The 15,823-nt window shown below is 39.1% G+C and overlaps 2 protein-coding genes across 2 annotated transcripts in view; one reads left to right on the top strand and one right to left on the bottom strand.

Annotated features, from left to right (window-relative positions):
- Window positions 1-313: 313 nt before the first annotated feature.
- On the top strand, window positions 314-12,026 carry LOC145497749 (medium-chain acyl-CoA ligase ACSF2, mitochondrial-like). Its single transcript, XM_081477596.1, has 20 exons — window positions 314-467; window positions 1,459-1,630; window positions 1,781-1,909; window positions 2,210-2,263; window positions 2,416-2,534; window positions 4,759-4,815; window positions 4,898-5,015; window positions 5,627-5,719; window positions 6,268-6,326; window positions 6,646-6,735; window positions 7,670-7,761; window positions 8,094-8,170; window positions 8,670-8,777; window positions 9,297-9,445; window positions 9,570-9,624; window positions 9,732-9,818; window positions 10,442-10,494; window positions 10,724-10,781; window positions 10,870-10,938; window positions 11,501-12,026. The coding sequence occupies exons 1-20, from the start codon at window positions 322-324 to the stop codon at window positions 11,534-11,536; spliced, it is 1,821 nt and encodes a 606-aa protein (XP_081333722.1). The 5' UTR covers window positions 314-321; the 3' UTR covers window positions 11,537-12,026.
- Window positions 12,025-15,823, bottom strand: part of LOC145497746 (medium-chain acyl-CoA ligase ACSF2, mitochondrial-like) — a 16,306-nt gene continuing 12,507 nt past the window's right edge. Inside the window, exons 14-20 of the mRNA XM_081477592.1 lie at window positions 15,276-15,424; window positions 14,177-14,231; window positions 13,751-13,837; window positions 13,423-13,475; window positions 13,260-13,317; window positions 12,530-12,598; window positions 12,025-12,112 (exon numbers count right to left, since the gene is read on the bottom strand). Coding sequence (XP_081333718.1) covers window positions 12,047-12,112; window positions 12,530-12,598; window positions 13,260-13,317; window positions 13,423-13,475; window positions 13,751-13,837; window positions 14,177-14,231; window positions 15,276-15,424 — 537 coding nt within the window. The 3' untranslated portion in view covers window positions 12,025-12,046. The remainder of the gene's footprint in view (window positions 12,113-12,529; window positions 12,599-13,259; window positions 13,318-13,422; window positions 13,476-13,750; window positions 13,838-14,176; window positions 14,232-15,275; window positions 15,425-15,823) is intronic.

Here is a 15,823-nt window from a genome sequence, read left to right as displayed (position 1 = left end):
TTTTCTGCATTCTTCATGTTCGGTGGTTGTTAGTTATTTTATGTTCATTCCCGTGTTTGTAATTTGTTATTTTCAGTTACCGTGTTTCGATCATTGGGGAAATAAATTTCTATGTAACGGAAGATCCGAAACGAGTTAAAAGCGTGTGCGACTTTAGTAAGGATTTCAATTTTATTGTAACTTCAGTGAAAAACGGAGTAATTTTTCAGAGTTTTTGAATTTCAAATCCTTACAATTTCCCAAAGAGTTCCACCTTTGACACCTTTGGCCCTTGGGAAGGAAATAGCGATTTTATTCCGCAAAGGTTGCCAAGCGCTTAAAATGGCGACGCTTTCCACAAGAAGCCAAACGTGTTTGGGCTCTGCTCTAAAGCGCAGCAATCTGGGAATGTTTGGTCGAGGTATCCAAAGAGTTTTAAGGCCCACATGTGTAATTAGGCGAAGAAGGGTGCGATATTCATCCACAAGGTAGGTAAAAGTAAGCATCTCAAATGTTTACAATATTATTCACCTTTCTGTCTCGGTATCCACTGTTCATCTTATTACATTTACTGTTTTACAGCTTCAAGGATTGTGGTCATTCATTTAAGAAAAAAGCGAGAATATCGACAATTCCTTTCCTTTTATGACTCGTTTGTCGAACTACTTCTTGAACTCGTAAATAATTCATGAATAATTCAGCTAAGGTCACTACCGTGACGGCGTCTGGTTCCTTCAGAACTGTCTGACGTCCAAGCGATGCAGCACATCTGGTTAAACTGTAGATACCCTAAACGCCTGGATCATGCCGAAGCTGATAGAGCTGGCTATCAAACGATACCAAGAATTTTCATTGTCGAATTTTCGTAACCTCAGTGCGAGCGTCCGAAACACCTTTGAAAGCTACAAGTCGAAGGGATTTTGGTCATTTTTCCCAAAAAACGTGTCTGCGAGTATTTTATTTCGAATTGTTTTTTCTCCTAGGATCACTCCACATTTTTCAGTCCTGTTTCGTAAATGTTTTGTACCTTTTCACTGCTATTTGATGCGGCGAAACACAGACACATTTTTCTCGCGCTTCGGGTCGGATAGCTTCCTTGGGCTCGTCACGCAATCTTCCTCATTGCGTGACGAACCCAAAGAAAGGAATTGAGGAACAAATTAAACTAACGAAAAACAAAGGTTACTTTGACTTGTAGCTTTCAAAAGGTTATTAGTCATGCAAAATTAGAAAAATCATTTTCAAATTTCTTAGTATAGATTTGCAGGATATCACAATACAAGAATCAAAATTATGGTATTTAGCTTGATTATACTTGACCTTGAAAAACCCTTGTGGCAGCTTGGTGTATTGTGGAGTGGAGTGGCATGGCATGGATTGTTACCGTGTGATGCTATTATAATCCCCTTCAAGATTTAACATAGTTTAACTTTTCTGCAGCAATCTTAAGTCATGGAAGGTTTGTTTTGTCACACTCAGCTCTCAGGAGAAGCTCCAATTCAGTTACTGTCAAGGGCTGTCTACAAAACGATTTATCGGTGGAACTATTGGACAACAATTTGATAAAACTGTTGAGAAATTCCCAAACCATGAGGCATATGTCTTCTGTGAAGACAATCACAGAGCAACATTTGCTGAATTCCAGGAAGAGGTAAGCATTTCCCCCAAAACTACCTCATAATTTGTCTTGGCTATTCTGATCTAGAGGACCGACTATTAGCATAGCAGTTTTACCCTTGCATTGTATTTTTCCAACCTGGTGAGTTCTGTAGGTACTAAGACAAAATTATATTGGTTGTAGGTGGATGATCTTGCTGCAGGACTTCTTGCCATGGGCTTAACAAGAGGTGACCGTGTGGGGATGTGGGGTCCCAATATGAGAGAATGGGTCATCACTCAGTTTGCCGCAGCCAAAGCTGGATTGATACTGGTTAGTGGATTAATACTAGTCTTTCATTCATAAAGGGTTAATTCAGACTACAAGAAGAATTTTTGAGGAGCTGTACTGTTGATCCATATATTTATCTACAGATAAATATTTCTAATCAATTAAATTTATTACTTTTAGTGTATTATTGGAAGGGGAAGGTGCTGGATATTTTCACTGCAAGAGTAGGACTTATGCTAGAGTTCCCAAACTCTTATTCAGAAATTCATGACATGGTTAATATACATGAAAATAGCTCATCACTACAGACTGTACATTTAAGGATTTCATTTCTTTTTCTAGGTCAATATAAATCCTGCCTATCAAGTTCCAGAAGTGGAATATGCCCTGAAAAAGGTATCTACAGTAGCAGACCTCAAGTTGCCAATCAGTTAACATTACAAGAAGTTCATTTGCAAGCATTGCAGACCTACAATGTCACAGAATTATCAACCTCTCTGCATATTACGAGAAAATTAACTTTAATTTTAAAATTTTCCAAAATCTAGGTTGGTTGTAAAGCACTCATCATGGCTGACCAGTTCAAAATACAGGATTACTACAACATGATAACTAACATTATTCAAGAGCTGCCGCATTCAAAACCAGGAGATCTCTTCAATGAAAGGTTTTAACGAATCATTTACAAATGAGATACTACCGGTATATATCTTAATCATTAATAGGAGGTACATTTGGGTATTAGAAATTTCCAGTGTTCTTACCAGTCCATTCTTAAATTATTCAATAATATGATGGACTGGCAATCCATCCAGGGGAATAAGTCGGGTTGTCCAGGACAAGTAGATTTTCCTGGCAGGCCTGGAAAGTTACTTTTCATTCTCACTTGCCTGATGGGTAAGGGCTCAGGCAAGTCGTCAGTGCCAACTAAATTAAAAAAACTGTGATCGAAGTAAGACTTGTCCAATGCAAGCAACATTTTGAGAGCTGATTGTAGGAATTAGGGCAAGCTGGAATTCAAGTTTTCTTCAAGCCCTGCAATTGGGAACAAAGCCAGTTAACATGCAGGATGTAACTTACAGTGATTCTGAATTTGTTCTTACTAATAGCTCTCAACTGTTTGAGTTAGGAAACAGTTTTTTGTGGCCTTTCATTTTTTTTATTATTATTTTGGTTGTCAATCTCATTGCTTCTTAAAATCCTAAAACATTTTACTTTTTTTTTTACTTTTTTTTTTGTCTTGTAACAGCTACAATTCTTACAGTACTAGTGCTACTTACAGTACTAACATTACTTACAAAATTACGAGTTTACAGCACTCTGCATTACTTACTATACTTTAACATCTAAATAATACAGAGCTGGTCAGGATGTAGGGGAATTCCCAAGATTGTAACTATAACTATATCAGAGGATGTCTTTTCATTAATAGATATTTATTCTAAATATTTGTTGTAATTAATTTATATTTTCCAGATTAATTGTACTTAAGAGATAATTTATTGATGAATATGTGCATTTAAATGCCCTTACTATTGATTTTGTTTGAATATATGTAATGGTGCATAGATAGGGTAGTGTAGTTAAATTTTTTGATTATTTTTGTTTCTTTAGAGCTAGGAATAATACTGAACAAGAGTTCCTCAGTGTTAGGGGAGATTTGACAACAATTAGCTTCGTTAAACCATTGCATAACTTTTTTTGCAAAGGACCTTGTAAACGGGCATTCAATGAAAGTGTGCTCAATAGATTCCTTACCCCCACAATACAGGCATTCATCATCAGTTTTCAAGCTGAATATGAATAGTTCTTTCCTGGTTATCATGATTCTGTGAATTAGGTTAAACTGAAACTCTTTTAGCCTAGTTTCCTTACAGATGTTTTTCAGTGACTTCAAAATACTGGTCCACGAATCCTTATTTATAGAAAGATTTTCACTCCAGCGTTTGGGGCCAGTTTGAACATGGCTGTGAGTCTTGGAAACAAGCAATTTATAGAAATCACTTGACCTTGCCGTGCCAAAATTAATTTGTGCTGATTCACTCAGAAGAAAAATATTGTCCTTAATGGTAAAGAACGATTTGTTAAAGGTGTCAGGTTGTTTGGCTGTAGACAGGAGGTGCTTAGGAATGATGCTGAGCACTGGATAATATTGTAGAAAACTGGTTTTGCATGAATATTTAAGCGAGAAAGCTTGAAAAGTTAACAGATTGCCGGTTAATTCATCTAATAAGTCCTTAATAGAAATAATACCCTTCTTGAACCAATCACTCCAAAAAATTGGTTTCCCACCAAGAAGTATTTCTTTGTTGTTGAATAATACTATGGCTTGTTTTTGATAATAATCATAGAGATCCTAAAACATGTTTGCTATTAAAAGTAGTTCCATTTAGAGGAAACATCTACAGTAATAATTTTTTTTTTTGTACTTAGAAACCCTTGTAGAGACAATAGCCTTTTCACAGTTAACTTTTCTCATTTACTGATTACAATATAATTCAATATGTATGCAAGGCAATTTTAGGGAATCTTATAGTTCCTGCCTGAAATTGCCTCTCAACCGAGTTGGGCTTCATTGAAATGCAAATGAGGAAAGCGGGCTATTGCCAACAATATTATTATATAATGTGTAGTTCCAGAAAATATCCATACCTCCCCCATGGAAGGAATTTTTCTAAGACCCTCCACCCTTCTGGAAATTTCAATTAAACGTCATACATTCTTTAAATATTTTGGTCTTACAGAACCCCCCACCCCCCAGGATTCCAAACCCTTCTGTGGCTGGAGTATGGATATTTTCTGGAACTGTGCAATAAAATTTCATGCAATTTCTGTCAAAAATTGCTGACTTAATCAATTTTGTGTGACTGACTTGCTCACTACCTCCGCAGAGTTCCAGATCTGAAGTTGGTAGTGGTGGCTGCTAGGAATCATGAGCAAAATTTTAGGTTTGTATATATTGTCCTCAGCTGACATCTTTGCCAAGGCTGGCATCTTGGGTAACCTGATGAGTTTTGTCTTCAATCTCAGTGGTGCAATCATGTTTCAAGAGTTAATGCAGACAGGAGGGGCCAAAGAGAGAAGACAGTTACAAAAACTACAGAGAGAACTTCAAAGTGACGATCCAATCAACATTCAGTTTACTTCAGTAAGTTATATCTTTAATACCACCTCCATAGTGGAATCAACAACTTGCACCTTTCGAAGTTTTCTCTATTCTCTTGTTCTATTGTCTATAGCAAATAAGGCTGTAAATAATACAGCCACTAAATGTGTGATGAGAGGAGTTAAAATTAAATGAAAACTAACTAAACATTATATTTTTTTTCAATAAAATGCATCCATTGTCTTTTCTCTGGTGCAGTTGACAGTGGCAGATCTAGAGAAGGGGCCTGGAGCTAGCCCTCAGCCACCTTAATTTAAAGCTCAAAGGTGGAGGAAAACTTTTAGAGCCCCACCTTATAAAGAGGTCTGGATCAGTGCCACTTACTGTTGGCTCTCTACAGAAGCCAGGGGTGACTTCCCTTCCTGATTCTCCTCTCTGAACTTGACTGCTGCACCAAGTGGACAACACCTCTCTCAGGGGATCCCTCTGATTAAATTTTGTGACCCTTTACTCTTTAGAAACACTTACTCTATGAACTTACTATAATGATTTGAACGTAGCATGTTAATACAACCACTACCAAGAAAACAAGGATTATTTTGCCTTTAACAAGGTGGTCTGCTTAGTGCTTGTTGCTTTGTGTTTCTTTTCAGGGAACAACTGGAAATCCAAAAGGAGCTACACTGTCCCATCATGGAATTCTAAACAATGCATATTTTGTTGGAGAGGTTTTAAATTATGACCAGGTATTAATACTCCATTTATATCATGAGTGATGGATAATTCTAAATTGTGTAATGTATATTGTTACCTTGCAGGGTATTCACTCAGAGAATAACTGGGATATTGGGTAGGTAGGTTGTAGATAAAAGCTGCATACGAGTCAAGTGGCTCATCAGGCCGGACCTTATCCTGGCGTCTGTAGCATGAAGCGGCTAGGAGTAGTTCCACTCCCCCCTGGACGGGATGCTAGTCCATCACAGGTGTACCCCCAGCATTTAATATTCACCGGTACCCATTTATACATCTGGGTGGAGAGAGGCACTTTGAGAGTAAAATGTCTTGCCCAAGAACACAACACAATGTCCCTGGCCAGGGCTTGAACTACAAGTTCACTGCACCTCCCACAGGAAGTTAGGTACTGACAAGGAAAAAACCAGCAATAACTGATGTCCAATTCAAGGGGAACAGCAAAGATCGCTTCATGCTGCACAAACAGGGTTATGTAGTGGCAGTACCGACAGAAATAATGCAAATGGCATTAATTATGTGAATTTTCAATGGCTGATTTTAGGATTCCAGAATATGTATCCCTGTTCCACTTTATCACAGTTTTGGGATGACACTTGGAAGGTAAACAGAGCTTTTATATTATTACATGTTAAACTATTAATAGGTGCCTTTTTAGGGAATATGGTGTAAAAAAAAGTCTGGCAGGGTAAAGTTTGACATTTGGAATAACTTAACTGTCAATTAATCAGAGAAATCAGGCAAATTATGATGCATGAATATCTTCATGGAGTAGTGCTGCAAAGTGTTGAAATAGTGTTTCAATTTTCCATAAAATCATCTGTAAAATATCTTCCCTTTGGAAAAAAGAAAGTGGGCAGACAGCGCATGCCTGACACTTCCCAAAGAAGTTTTGTTATTTTTTTCTGACGTTTTGTTTTAGTTTAATGAGTATTATCCATGGAACAACATCCGTTTATCCATCACGAGGGTTTGACCCAGGAGCTGTTCTGACAGCTATTCAACAGGAAAAGTAAGTTGCTTTATTATATGGCTTGCCTCGAGAGCGGGCGAGATAAACCGAATCCTCGGCTGTGATTGGCGACCAGAGCGGCCGGGCAAGATGGGACTGTATGGTTAAGTCCGTGAGTTGGCAAGATGAACCAAATCCCGCAATGTGATTGGTTATCTGAGCGGGCAAGATGGCGCTCTGTTGCCTGCTCGGTATTACGCGCTTTGTCCCGCAAGAAAAATTTTCTCCGAAGCTAAGGCAGGTTTATCAAAGTCAATCATGCTTCTGAGTCCATATAATAAATCCTATATTGGCCAGGCTTGTTCCATCAGGATGGCTGGATGTTGCCAGCTGACCTCGTTCTTTTTTGTGCGTGTTTATGGACCTCGACTCCGTCTTGGTCCATAAACACGCAAAAAAAAAAAAAAAAAAAAATTGGCCAATATCTAGCCATCTTTACTGAACAAGCTTGGTCAATAAACTATATATCTTGGCTATTTTGGGCTCGGGATTACCCGCTTGTGTCCCGTCAGAAAATGTAGTTCCTCATGCCATAATAGATCCTTTATTGACCAGGTTTGTTCAGTCAAGATGGCTCACGTCTCGGTCCATAGAAACGCCAAAAAAAAAAAAACCTAGCCAACATAAATAGCCCATACGCAATTTCTTTGCTCGTTCCAATCTTATGCCGATGTCCGTCATTAGGAAGTTGTTAAAAGGAAGGATTTCTTCAGTTTTGGCAACAAGTCTACGGAATGAGCTCTAACTAAAATGTGAGTGCAAAGTTGTCACTAAGCTTACTTCGCTCAAGATGTGAAATTGTACTCCATAAAGTATTCAGAACGGTCCTGGACCAAAGATCAGGTACTTGTGTTGAATTGGGATTAATATTGGAATTTTAGATTTCTCTCGAATTTTTAGCGGCTGAAAAATACTTAGCTGCTCTTGTTTTCAGGTGTACTTCACTGTACGGTACGCCGACAATGTTTATTGATGTTTTAAATCACCCTGCTTTAGACAAGTTTGATGTCAGCAGTCTACATACAGGTTAGTTTGTGAAAGTTGTTAGGTCTTAGCGGCTGAAGCTGGAACACATATTTTCCTCTATTTTGCATCAATTCAAGCGACGTAACTGGCCAGTTACCGGTCACGATTTGGCGTAAATTTTTCAAGTTCGTTGTTGGTAATCCGTGTTGATCTCCTCCATCCTTTACCATCCTTGTTCCTTTATGGTTAATTAGTAACTCTTTAGTGTTTTTCTATCCTAATAAACTATTATTTTCAGGTTTCATTCAATTTAAAGGTAATTCTGCTCGTTGCCAAAATAGCTCAAAATACCGTGACTCAGAGCTCCTTTAAATTATGATTTTTTTTTTCAGGTATTATGGGTGGTTCACCGTGTCCAATTGAGGTGATGAAGCAAGTGATGACAAAACTGCACATGCCTCAAGTAACGGTAAGTGAACAGTACGCTACTCACTATCTACAACAGAATAGATAGTAGCGTAGCCAATCAGAGAACGCCATTCGTGATAGAACGCTAGTAGATTTATACTATAAAACAGATAGATTTCGTGTTGCCGTGCGTCTGTTCAGTAATAGATCACAGAAGACGTCAAACTGTAGTAAGAACATCAGTGACACACTCGGCTATCGCCGGTTGTGACACTTTTTTCTTCCCACATTTTGGCGTCATCTGTGATCAATTACTGAACAGACACACAGCAACATGGAATCTGTCTGTTTACAAAAGTTTATTAATGACGTCATCTATGCGTCTGTCCTGCAATAGAGCATAAGTAAGAACCAATCAAAATGCGAGAATGTTTTGACTTATTATATAATTGTTAATCAGCACATGCACCTCTCATGTCCGAACCAACTGCCCGAGTAAAATGAAGAGGCGTAGAAACTAGGTACAGTTCATGCTTAACCTATTGTGTTTCTGTTTTCAGATCTGTTATGGTTTAACCGAAACAAGTCCGATCACCAATCAGACACTCATGGATGACCCAATAGATCTGCGAGTTTCAACCACAGGACGAGTCCACCCCAATAATGAGGTACTAAGGATTGCGCCATGTATGTGCAGGGCCGGAGAAAAATATCGAAAAATCGATATGTTTTGGACTTTGACAGTCAATGAACTAGACAAGATCGTAATGATTCCTAAAAAAAAAAACGTTATTATAAGCTTGTGGTTTCCGTTACTTCAAATAATAGATCGAAGGCTTAAAAAGACCTCCAAGTACTTGTAATACTCTGGATGAGCTCTATGCTTATGGCTTTGTGTATTATGAGACTCTTCACGCGACTCATGATTTGATGTAACACATCAAACACGAAAGACCGTGTTTGGCCACATTTCCAAACACCGAAAAGAGAGTTGAAAATACGACGCGCAACGGAGTATTTTTGACGAACTTCGAGGTGTTTGAAAAGTAAGGAGAATACGTAGAATAAAAATCGTAAACATCTGTGTTAATTAAGATCCAGATATCCAAACACCATCACGATTTTGATTTCCTTTGTGAAACTTGATGAACTATTAATGAGTTTGAGAATTACATTTCCCACCGTAGGCGAAAATCGTGGATAGTCACGGTCGTGTTGTACCCATCAACACTGCCGGGGAGATTTGCTTTCGAGGATGCAACGTCATGCTGGGATACTGGGAAGATAGGGAAAAGACTGACGCCTGCATTGAGCCCAGTGGTTGGTTACGCACCGGGTAAGTGCTTCATGATATATAGCAATACGTTATCTCCTAGTCAGATATTTGTTTTATAAGAAACAAAGTTTAAAAGACTTACAAGTTCTTGTAAATACTTTCATTTTCTTGTTGTGTTTTGAAGGGATATAGCGACAATGGACGAGAACGGATATGTGAAGATCATTGGGAGAATAAAGGTAAGCTTTCAAGCTTTGCCACTACCACCACCCCTCTTAATCTGCTGAGTTATCCCCCTGTTGCTGAAATCTTATTAGTGAGATTTTAAATTTGTGTTTTCCTAAAGGATCTGATCATACGCGGAGGAGAAAACATTTCTCCAACAGAAGTGGAACAATTCCTGTACAAGCATCCCAAGATACAAGATGTACAGGTAGATGTTTCCTCTCTTGGTCTTTTGACGTCATCATACATAACATTGTCTGAGCCACTGTTACACAAGTCAGCGTTCAACCTCGTTCCCAGGGTCCCTCTTCTTCCCGCCCCTAGGGCGAGGCTGGACAGCGTTACAGTGTTAAATTATAGTGTCTTCCCAGCGTGCATTTGAACTGTAACGGGTTGTTGTAATACCGAGTGTAACAGTAAAATATACACTACGGTATTTTTTTCTCGGTCGAAAGCAATGTCTTGCAAGTTCTTCTGGTTGGTTTTCTGAACTTCTCGTAATTACGCAATTCTGAACTCACAATGTGACCAGCTCCCAGATGGCTTGATAGCACAGTTGGTAGAGCACTGCAATGGCTTGGGTTCGAATCCCGCTCAGGCCTTAATGTTTTTTCAAGCTTTAATTTCACAGCTTCTAAAGTTGTGTATAACTGCGTTGATCATTGACGTCTTCCTATCTTTCTCCGCAGTTCAAATATATGATCTTTCAAATATTCACTTGCATTCTCATAATTCTGTGTATCGTGAAATAGTTAGAGTTTGGAATTGCAATCGCCACTTGATGGGAAACAGAAAAGAATTATTTGTCATCGTCATTTGGTCTTGTTTTAGGTTATCGGTGTTCCTGATCCTCGATTAGGAGAAGAAGTTTGTGCGTGGATCAAGTAAGAGCTTTTTTCAGTTCTCTTCTCAGTTATTAATATGCACCTGGACTCACTGAAATCCTATTAGAAGGCACGACCAGAGTTATTTCATCACGGTTTTTTGGTTGGTGACACCGATTTCGCGGCAAACGTCCCAGTTTGCTGTAATTACGTCTTTAAAACAACTTTCTTCTTCAATCACTACGACATGGTCGATTTTGAAATACAATTGCTGAACGTTCCATTTCAGATTACACTCAGGTGAATCAGCGACACCGGAGGAAATCAAAGAGTTCTGTGAAGGACAGGTGAGGTTATGGACGGAGTTTGATTTGGAATCGTGGATGGCTTTCTTTAACCTTATTAGCTGATGTAATGTTCTGTATTCATTTTCAGATTGCTCATTTTAAAATTCCTCGTTATATTAAGTTCACTGATGAATTTCCTCTGACTGTGACTGGAAAGGTAATTACATAAATGGTAGATGGTAGTGTTTTTCCCTTTAAAAATAACTGATATCATTTGTGACGAATTTTGAAACACAGTTGCACCGTTTTGCAGTTCTAAAGTAGCCATATTTTGACAATGAGCGAGACAAGCTGTATAAAGTGCCTGGAAAGAGGACGAACTTAAGTTTATTTTGTTTGTAAAAGTTGCTGTAGTTTTGTTGAAAACTCATCAGTGACGTCAATGAACTGTCTTTACCTAACTTGCATAACAGGCATTTTAGCGAGCAGAGTGCAGGCTGTTCCAGTCGTTTAGTTTGTTACCCACCCATCCCCCGTTTTTGCACCTGCCCTTTTCAAGCTACTACGCAACTAACCGAGCGCTTGGATCAGGTAAAGTAGAGCGTATACGGCAAGTATTTTTGGATGCTCCTGCCTCGCGCTAATCTCCTACCCAGATCCTACTCTTTTTGATGCTGAAAAGGTTGTGGGAGATCTGGGTTCCAGATAAGTCTCGCGCTTTTTCTACCTTTGATGCGTATGATGTAGTAATGACCTGAATCTTTTTGACTGGTTGTCAGGTGAAGAAGTTTGTCATGAGAGAGAAAACGAAGTAAGAACTGAATCTTTAAGGAAGAACAAAGGGCTTCCCCGATTATTCGTTTTAGTACACAACTAAAACGATGATTTTACTCTTAATGATAGCTGGACCACGATACACACTCCCATAGTACCTGGAATGTAGCTGCCGCCTGAATCACAAGGGAGGGGTGGGACAGGACTACGATGTCTGGTCACGTGTCAAGGCATTGTTCTTCACCCATACATCACCCCACAAGCGGAGATGAAACCTTTCTTATATCAAGAATTTATATGAATGACAGTCCACGAAATTCATTTTAAACTGTACATATTTTATTAATTAATAGAATGAACAATGAGATCTTTTTTCGTAAGTGAGGAAACTGTTTGGAGCACTATTTTAAAAAGAGCTATCTACCATGAAATTTTTTACTTTGTACAAAACCAAATGTAATCTAGTTCACAATTTATAATATATTGTTTGAGGGGATAATCCACGCCTTGTTGATGATATATGAAAATAATTGCACCTTCCGCTTTGCATTTTACTTCAAATTAAAATATGATTTGTACTCGCTCGCTGCTTGCTGCCTTATGACGTATTTCATAACCTGGGAGAAGAAATTGATCAAAATATTAGAGCGGTTTTCAATTGAGTGTTGTGAAACCAAAATCAAATCACTCTAGCCAATCACAAAGGACACAGACAATACAGTGAACCAATCAAAACTCGAAGTAGTTTCATGTAGCTGACGCGAAGCGCGGGAAAACGTGTGCGAGCGAGACACGATTGGTTTTGGCTTTGCTTCTGACTGGATGAAAAAGTGGCGCGAGGTTTTTAAGCCAATCATGTAGCGCAGCTGATGCAAAACAAGTTACTGCCCTAGCAAGGTAAGACGAGATATAAACAATTGAACAGCACTACGCTTTTGAATAATAACAACTCTGTTTAATCAGGGGCAGTTCGGCTGTATTGATTCAAACTGATTAGTTTTCCAAGAAAAAAAATACGACGACTACAAAATTACCTTTCCAGAAGCTGTCATGGGATAATCGTCAACAAATTTAATGTACCGAGGAATCTTGAAATAGGCAATCTGTTGAAAGATAAACAGTGTCAAATTAGACCGCTTTCATAGTGGATTTATAAGCTGAATATAGAAATGAAACCAACTGAGCAAGGTTATTAGTTGATAACAGTGCCGTTTTTTTGTCACTGACTTGTATATTTTAGCAAGACGTTTCGCTAACTCTTTTAAAAGCCTTCATTAGTTATTAGTTATAGAACTTATTATGGCGCGATTCATTCGGAGACTTAGAGAGAAATAGTAAATTAGCCGAGAAAGAGTGCGAAAAGTTGCGAGAGACTTTGACTTAGATTTGTTGCAAGGATCACTTTGACGTAATATATCAGACACACGAAAGACCGCATTTGGCCACATTTCCAAACTAACTTCGAGAAGAGAGCGGAAAATACGACACGCAGCAGAGTATTTTTGACGAACTTTGAGGTGTTTGGAAATGTGGTCAAACACTGTCTTGAGTGTTTGATATATCTTTTCAATTGAAAACTAAAACTAAGAAGAAAACGGAGAAATGAATTCGTAAACATCTATACTATACTAGTCAAGATCAGATATCCAAACACCGTCACGGTTATGACTACTTCGTTTAAACTCGATGCGTTATTTATGAGTTAGAAAAGTGATCTAATCCTCTCCTACAGTACAGAGTGCGTCACTGCAACAAGAACCTCACCTGGCCTGTGCAGAAATCTTTAACGTTTCCAGCAGTCATGGTTTCACCTTGCCTAAGCCTGTAGAGAAACCCAAGAAAACATTTCACGAAGAAACAATCACACCCATTGCTCTGTCATGATCAGTAGGCGTGACCTTAGAAGGGATATGAAGAGTCCACTTACTTGATCCAAGCACACACTTCTTCTCCAAGTCTCTCGTCTGGCACACTGATTACCTGTAGTAATCAAAAAAACAAATTGCATGATGAACGCAAGGGAAATGCGTCCCAGATTTTCTTCAGTAAACAGCTAAGCAATACAGTTAGAGCCCCCTCGTTACCCGTCTCATAAGCACCCAGCTGTCAAGACCACTTTCAGAATTCTAGTGGTAGTTACTTAATTAGAAAGCCTTGGCTGTATTTCACTTTGTTGTTCTCATCAATTTTATTTTTTAATTTTAACACTTGCAGCCTGACTTGGACAGATTTAAATTTTTGTTGTAGTTACCTACCTGCACATCTTGTATTTTAGGGTGGGTGTGCAGGAAATATTCAACTTCAGCCGGATAGACGCTCTGTCCTCCACGCGAGATTAAGTCCTGTTGAAAGTATTCTTTTCAAGTTAATAAATCGTCGCTTGCAATTACAGCATTTTGTCAACGATTTTAGCATTAGAAATGTGTTTTATTTTTCCTCTTAATTAGGTTGTTGCCCTTGCAACCCTTTGTCAGCTGTATACAACTGAACTACGAAGATAGATTACCTAATTTTTTTTACCCCTTTTCCCGGGATACGTGACTCTAAGGACGACAAGACTTTGTTGGGCTAAGCCTTGTCCCCAGGCTATTCTCGGGATGATCAGCCCACTCTTCGGGGGCCCTGGTGAAGAGATTGTCAATGCATGTGCTGGAAGCCTGGTACATCAGTTTACAACATACCTTTAATCTTCCCACAATCCTGAAGTATCCATGTTCGTCCATTGTCCCTAGATCACTGTAGTAAATAAATGGACGGCAATTTGATAGTTAAGAGTCAGAATTCGTTTGCGAGGGGCGGTGGCCTCATGGTTAGTGCGTTTCACTCCGAATTGAGCGGTGCGCGTTCAAGCCCTGGCCGAGGACTTTGTGTTGTGTTCTTGGGCAAAACACTTTACTCTCACGGTGCCTCTCTCTACCCAGGTGTATAAATGGGTACCGGTAAATTTAATGCTGGGGTTAACCCCGCAATGGACAGGCATCCCTTCCAGGGGGGGGGGGGGAGGGGGGGAGAGAGTATGATATGGACACCTCGAGACTCCGAGATAAGGTCCCGATAGTTTTGGGTAATTAGCGTAATTAGCCCCATTGGCTTTTCAATTCATTTCAATTTACTCGCTAATCAGAGCATACAAACTTAACGCCTTTGTGGCTAGTCAAGACTTTTAAGCCAATACCAATTACCTTATACATGTTTGCATGATTTTACATAGAACTCTGATTTTGTTTATTACCATATTTATCTCAGTCGCTGAACTAGGGGGCCATTCTTTCTTCAAATTAATATATCTGTATTACAAATGTACTTATTTGAGTCAAAGCTTCAATTTCATGCAAAATCCTGGCTAGATTTTAACATGACACAAAGACGAAGGAAGCAGTAGGCAAGCTTCAACATGAGCTCACCTAATCATACAAATCACGGAATCTACCGTAAATTCCCACGTTAAAGCCCTGGGCTTATATCAATTCATAAGGGGTTTTGGGTGGACTTATAAACGGGAGACCTACATATCTGGGGGGGGGGGGGATATAAGCAGAAGACAAAAAATGTTTCGGAAAGACGAGATAAAACGTATCTGAGAAAGGAATTAAAAATAGAGCTATTACATTTATAATACATTTATAAAACGCAAAAGGAACACACTTAAACAGTAGATGGGCTTATATCCGGGGGGGCTTATATCCGGAATAATGTATTTGTTTCAAGTAGAAGGGCTTATATCCAGGGGGGGGGCTTACAACCGGAGGGGCTTAAATATGAGAATTTACGGTATATCACCCAGAATGAAGCCATCCTGTTGGCTCCAGAGCACTTTCAGTCTGCTCCTTCTCTCCCCAATACCCAATCATGACACCATATCCTCGGATGCATATTTCCCCAGGAGTATTCACCGGCACTATATTTCCCTCGTGGTCCACGATCTTTATCTGTTGAAAAGAATGGAATAATACTTCAGATGGCCTTCCCTCAGTCTCAGGTGTACTTTCGCATAAAGGCAAATGTAATAAAAATTAAATAGATTGTCTCTGTAAGACTTCAAACCCATTTGGGTCAGAAAACAGATTTCCCTGAAACTTTGCGTGCGAATTGAGCTCAGAGTGGTAAGTTCCAAAATGCATTTCGATTGGGTTTAAAATCTATTTTTCCGCGAGCTGTTAGCTGTACAAATGATGGCACACCTGCAGACATCTTAACCAATTAGTAGATAAGTTGTTCATGGCCTGCCAATCTCGCAAAGCGCTCGGAAAACTACTTGTTATTAGTATCACCCAACTAGTGGACTAATGCAAATCCTGCATTTTGATTGGCTACGCTACTGGGGGACT

Source organism: Orbicella franksi, chromosome 9 (assembly GCF_964199315.1).
Source record: "Orbicella franksi chromosome 9, jaOrbFran1.1, whole genome shotgun sequence".
Classification (NCBI taxonomy): domain Eukaryota; kingdom Metazoa; phylum Cnidaria; class Anthozoa; order Scleractinia; family Merulinidae; genus Orbicella; species Orbicella franksi.
This window is presented reverse-complemented; position numbering and strand designations above follow the sequence as displayed.